The sequence below is a fragment of the Monopterus albus genome, unplaced genomic scaffold (assembly GCF_001952655.1).
Source record: "Monopterus albus unplaced genomic scaffold, M_albus_1.0 scaffold86.1, whole genome shotgun sequence".
NCBI lineage: Eukaryota > Metazoa > Chordata > Actinopteri > Synbranchiformes > Synbranchidae > Monopterus > Monopterus albus.
In genome coordinates, this window is record NW_018127966.1 from 278,460 (window position 1) to 285,329 (window position 6,870).

The 6,870-nt window shown below is 40.9% G+C and overlaps 1 protein-coding gene across 1 annotated transcript in view; it reads right to left on the reverse strand.

The window, feature by feature from the left end:
* The window catches only part of slit3 (slit homolog 3 (Drosophila)), a 241,060-nt gene that overhangs the window by 233,484 nt on the left and 706 nt on the right, over positions 1-6,870 (reverse strand). The window contains exon 2 of the mRNA XM_020607480.1: positions 4,394-4,406. Within this exon, the coding sequence (XP_020463136.1) occupies positions 4,394-4,406 (13 nt within the window). The remainder of the gene's footprint in view (positions 1-4,393; positions 4,407-6,870) is intronic.

The following is a 6,870-nucleotide window of genomic DNA, read 5'->3' on the forward strand; positions in this document are numbered from 1 at the left end:
GGGAATTCTGTCTGAATGATTCACGATACAGGCTCCTCTGTCTCATCAGCACTTCAGTTCTTGAACTCAATCAGGCTCAATTTTATGTCAATGTTAGTATTTTTGTCATTTTCTCTACCTTTCTACCTCACTTTTTCTTTTTCACCATTTCTAGATGTGTTTTTAGGTCTCTTCCATCTGTCTTTTAGCTTTAAATCCATCTTCACTTTAACATCAACCCCTGTTCTCCTGCTTATAACACTTTCTAACCATTTTTGCACTCAGTATCCCAGCCTGATTAGATTTTGTTGAAATCTGTGGGAGTAGTGTCTGTTCTCTAGTTTATATTGCTTTGTTTTCTGTCTGCCACAATTTATTTCTCTCTCTCTCATAGTTTCTATTCAATCTTAATGTCACTCAAGTTCAGCAAACTCATAGTTTGGTGTTGCTGTTAACCACGCAGGCTTGACCACTTTAGGGAGTCGCCTGCACGCATCCCTTTCTTTTAGAGTCACAAGCCAAAAAGGCCATAAACCCGGGCTGTATTTGGTTAGCTCTTTTTCTTGCTGGGGTTTATGGGGATGCATTGCTTTTGTCTAGATTTACTACTGCTGTACTCTAAACGATAATTTGGCTGCTGAGAGTCCACTTGACAAGAGCAAGAATTGCTGCTTCCTCAGCAGAGGCCGAGTCAGAGCAAAAACATAAGTGCGTGAAGGAGAGTTTAAGAGAATGAAAGGTTAAGATGAATGAGTGACTGAGAGAAAAAACTGAAGACAAAGCCTGAGAGATTCAGAGAGGGAGAAACATACGTGCAAAGTACAGTGACCGGTTTCTCCAAAAGCTTCCAGCCTAAAATAAACAGTCTGTCACATTGAGCTTAGTTGATAACGGAAAAATTATGGGGTACGTCATGCTCTCGTAGTGCACGCACATATTACATGTATTGCCTCATGCACACAAATAAACACAAATATGAATACACACATGTACAGCATAAGGGAGGGGTACACACAGACACACACACACACTCACACACACTGAGAAAAGAAAGTCCCTGCAGAAAGGATATAATGTCTTGCTTTGGTGACAAAACAGTGGCATAGCGGCATTGTTAACATCAAAGAACTCCAAAAATACTGCACACATACTGACATGCACAACCCACATATGCATTATAGCAAGACACACACACACTTTCTTCAGTCTGTTGGCTTCTGCTTCAGCAGAAAAATCACAGAAGGTCATTTGTGACTTGGGGTATTTTTTATGTGACACAGTCTCTCTCTCCTCTCTTGTGATATGTCAAAGTTTCCATACAACTGCGTGTTTAGTCCAGTGAAAGCAAGGGTGTACTGTGTGTATGTGAGCCTGTGCCTGCATAATGATGAGTGTACACTGCATGAGTGTGGCTACATACCTAAATTCTCCCATGTGCTTCCATGCATGTACATCTACTGTATTTTCATTTGTAATATGAATGATTTGTCTGTGGGTGTGAACCCATTTTTCAACCTTGTGGGTGACAATATTTTGGCTGGTCTTCATTACTTCGAAGAGTTGTTTGATGGCTGCAAAAAAATTCTGGTTTCATATAACCTGGGTCTTCATAGTTTGGCCATCAAGGTCATCAAATTTCAGGTGCACTCACTCCCAGTTTATCCCGTTTGTCTTCTAAAGTAGCATCCACCTTGCTCCATTTGCCAGAAGGGTAGTGCCATGGTCACTGCTAGCTGCCTCATTGGCAGACAGAAGTCATTATATATAAAGGTCAATTCCCTGCATGCTGGAGAAACTAGGAGAAGAGAACATCACCCACTGACCTAGAACTAAAGCTTAAATATCAGTTACCCTTCATTTGTGCTATTTGGCATGCCATAACCAAGTCAGTCATAGTTAGAAGGGAGCAAAACTGCTGCAATGAGATGGCCACAGATGATAGGCGTGTCATTCAGAGGCTATATGAGAATAGCAAGCTCATTGTGGTTTTTACTTCTTAGACTTTATACTAGACCAATAACACTCAGCTGCATTTCATCACCCTCATATCCACGATAACATTTACCAAAGCATGTGTTCTGACTGAAGCTGTCCTCAGAGTAGTGTACCTATAAAGAAGTACTACACAAGCTAAACACATGGTTAGCAGGGATTCACGGGAAGTATCAACACAATTGGAGGTCATCTTTGACATATCAGACAGTCTGGGTGTGACTAGCAGTTGTATACAACACAATATTATTTGCAGTGACATCAGGCTCAGGCCACACCTGAAAGGAGCTTTGCCAAAACCAAAGTGAATACCCGAGTACTTCAGTGATTACAGATTGTTCTTGATCGAATCAAAATACTCAAAATTTAGAGGACAGGAACTATGTGAGCACAAATTAGCTGGTCTGTTCCATGCACAGGTTAAAAATGCAATGTTCAAAGCTCACACGCACAAAAAAATTCCAGTCCCACCATGGAATGCCGTTTCGTAGCTGAGGGTGTGGTGGTTATACCATCCACTGACCAATCAACACAAAGCTTTGATAAGAGCCAGAAGCAGAGGCAGGAACGCGGGTGAGTGTGTATCCATTCACACACACTCACTGATGCTTGCTTGCACAAACGCACACAGTGGCAGGATCCTATCGCTATACACACCATTGTACTGTAGGTTGGCATGCTGAGAGGAAATGGGAGCTGTGGAAACTCTACTGGAGAGACACTGCTGGCAAATCGAAGGTGTGTGTGAGTGTGTGTATGTTGGAGAGGGAGGTGGAGGTCACAAACTTGACAAAGTGTCCTCAAAGTGCCCGAGCGAAAGTTGGCTCTGGAAGTTTCTTGCTTCCAGCGGTGAACTTGTTCAACTGAGAACACACACATATTCCATCCAACCCACAGCGCATTTATATAAAGATGCGATCATACATTCTACACACATAAAACTTGATAGAGCTAATACTCAGACATTTTAACACAAAAATATACTGATTGCAGCTCAAACAAGTGAAAGTCCCCCTCAGCAGCTGGGGTAACAGCTCTAAAAATCAGCACTCCAGGGTGTGTGTGAGTGTGTGTGTGTGTGTGTGTGTGTGTGTGTGTCTACACAGTCCCTGTAGGGCAGGTGTGAATTGGACCCAGGAGAGAAAAGCCATCTCTGTTTTCCAATTCATTTTATCCAGCCTCGTTAAGCCTGTTAAGCCTCACCCCAAAACCCTCCACTCAAATTAGATGCAAATGAGGTCTCGAGTGGCTTCCCAAGGAGGACATTATGGAATTGACTGGCCTGAAGTAATCTGCGAGACTGCCTGTGAGTGTGTGTGTGTGTGGGTCTGTGTGTGCTGAGTGAACAGTTGAGGCCACCACTGTTTTTCTCTTGTTAACCTTTCCGAAATGCTGTTTACAATAGTAAAGAAAACAGGGCTTTTAAAGAGGTTCATTCTGTAGTTATGACAGGAGTCTGCCTCTGAATATTACACTCACCTTTTGTTTCTGGAAGTGGTGGCAGTGAACTAGATTCAAAGTTACACTGTGTGTAACATGAAGAGCAACTAGGCACTAATTCTAATATTTAAAGGATTGTACTAATGGTCTGCATGCTTTACAGCGTCAACCATTTTCCATCCTTACTGATTTCCTGCCTTCAGCTATAGTCCTTTAAAAGAGAATGTCTACCAGTTGTTACCTTTTCAGTGTGTGTATTAGTGTATCCTGAAGTTATTCAATCATTTGTTGCACCCAATTTCCCTCAAACTGAGTCCTGTTCTTCTTCTGAACTTAAATTCTATTTGCTTTCAGTAACCTCCACAGTCTGAAATTGTTTGATTTGGTATATGCAGCAGGAGAAAGTGAAAAAGGAAGAGAAGCAGCTGGAAAAGTTTTTCTAGTCAAGATAAGGCGAGCATTTTGTCCTGCAGTCTTGTGCGGTTTTGTTGCGTAGTATTCTGGCGCGGTGAGACTCCTGTGAGATTCTCCTACAATGAGAAACCCTGTGACTGAACATTTCTCCATAAAGGTGAGTCTTAAAAGTCACTTCTCCCATTTGAGTTTGTGAGCTGCCATCACTTCAGCATGAAACACAAGTAAAGCACAAAACGGTAAAACGCATGGATCACCACTAGAATTTTTCAAGCAGCTAAATTTAAGGCAGGTTTTACTTACGGCTAAAAATAGTTTCCTGTTCTGTTTGACATTCGCAACCAACATAAGCAAACCGAGTTGTGTGTGACAAATTTGGACAGTTAACCACAATAGAAATGTGTCTTGGCAATATTCTGGCCAAAATATGCAGAGTTGTTATTATGGTTTTAAAAAAGTGATTTCTATGGACTTTTTGATTTGACCTTCTTTTCACTACGACTCTTGGAATCTATTCTAACTGTTGTGAGACTAAGTCGATTAAAATTTCAATCCAGGAAAAATCTACAACTTTTCAGAGTCGTCTTTCAAGTCTACATGCTGTGAGCATTTGATGCTGAAAACATGACTATTGTTTTAAGCTCATGTGTCCTTGTGCACTATTTTGCTACACAAATTGATGCATATCAATGTCCAACCAGTTACCTCAACATTGCCTTTGACCATTCTGAACATCTTACTGCCAAGAAACATCTGTAAAAGATTCAATACATCTAAATATATTTCTAACTCATCGCTTAAATTAAATGTTGATTTCCAGTTTTTTGCTGCCAAGAGGAATTCAGTTATACCCCAGAATTACATATCAGATTAACTATTAGCCTCACAGTGAGTTATCAGTAGCTAAAAATGAAGAGCTTATCAGTGTTCTGCTCCGTTGTAGTGTTTTCCATCTCTTTTCTACCTTAGGCCACCACATACAATGTATAACAAAAACAAGCGGCCACAAAATCACTGATCATGTAATACTTTAAACTTTTTTAAGACCATTGTGGACACCTTTCTGCCAGAAATCACCATGTTTTTACTCAGAAATCAAAGATGGCACTTTAGTTAATAGAATCTGTTGTTTGCATGGATTTTATCTGACTAACCAAACTGAAATCCCTTCTCAGGGTAACAATGCTCATCTCGCTTTCTTAAAAAGTTTCCCATCTGCCATGACCTTTAAAACTGGAATCTAATCCATTTTAATATTTCCCATCCAGAACGCCCTAAAATATATCTGCTGAGAGAAAGGGAGATGGAGGCAGGCAGAGAGGGAGAGAAAGAGGGAGGAAAAGAGCAATTCTTGGCCAAAGTCACAGCTGAAACACTGACCTGGATAAATCAGGGAAACATAAACACATAGTTTCTGGAGTGAATGCAGTGGGAGGGGGCATTGCTACCCCAAAAATTCCACCCCAGGGACCCAGCAAGAGTCAGGGGACCCCGTTATCCCACCTCTGCATCACAGCCTGCTCGAATTATTTATTTTCCTATGGTGTAAATGTCTTTGGGGGATTGCTGTGTAAAAGCCAACAGTCCTGGGAGGTCACACCAGCTTTGTGGGATGGAAGGGGTATGGGCTTCATTGTTCAGATCCACACATAAGAAAGCAAGAAACACAGTCTCAATACACAAACAAACAGATGCAGAAACACAGATGTATATGTAAACAAATGCATAAAGATTCATGCACATATGCAAATCATATGTTCATGTCTACCCGTACCCCCCACATGCACACACATCCACAGATATAACCCAGCTTCCCTCTGCAGCCTACTAATTGTGTTTGTTGTGTCAGGCTTAGGTCTGTTGTGGATCCCCCGGGGGGCTTTTGGCTGCTCCATTATCATGCATAATCACTTCCATACCTTAACAGCATTAGGTGTGTGTTTGTGAGTGCATGTGTGTGGCTGCAGGGGTGAATACGTGTCAAGATCGGGCTAGAGGTGGTAGCAGCGTCTGTCAGGGGTCTATCTGCCATGGGAATTAATATAATTTAAAACTAACTGTCACAAGGTTCAAAAAAGAACTGAAAGTAATTCTATAGGGTATAAAATCATTGTTTAGACAAATCAACAAGGATCCAGTCCAACTTCAAGAACCTGTTAAAACTGCAAAAACTTTCTAAAATCTTTGGAAAGTCTTACAGCAAAGGGAAGAAGCCCATAAAAAGATTTAATATGCTCACTGCTTCCTTCTTAACTTCCAGCTTGACCTGTTTTAAATTTCAAATATTCTCTCTAAATACTTCTTTGGGACTTTTTTTCTTAACTAATTCCATTCACTGGGGTCAACAGCACATTTCAGGGCATTTCAGGGTATCACATGCCACTGTACCAGAGAGTCAAAGTCCTCCTGTGTCAAACACACCTGGCCAATAAAGCGGATTCTGATTCTGATTTGTTAAGGGTATACATGTAACCTTTGTTTTGCATGAGTCTATATATAGGTAACTATAGTAATAGGTCAGATTCCAGTGTATCCTCATCAGGCTTACATGCCTTTTAAAAGTTTGAAAGACACTGACTGTATCTCAGCTTAAAATATGGATCTACTATTTATGCCAACAAAAGTCATAAACGTTTTTTAGCTGTATGAACTGATATGATCAGGACAGGGTCTGGGTCCTGTAATGCAAAATTAAATCATTGGGATTAAAAGGGACTGTTTGCCTCATATGGTTGAAATGCTTTTCAATTGAACAGCCTGATGAATGCGGATGCAATCACAGAACTCGTTCATAACAAAACGGTGCACTGGGTCACATTAAAGCGCCACCAGGGAGATTTAAAAGCGCACCAACAGTCAATAGTGATTTCAGCATTTTAAATTAATCTCAGACGAAAAGCTCCTACATGGCTTTAAGTTTAACATGTATACTGCGCAAAACTCATTGGAGTCCTTGTTAGAGGAACACGAGACTAATACAAAGGGAGAAAGGAAGCATCATCAGATCACAGCGCAGTCTGTGATGATGTTGAAGGAGTATGACAG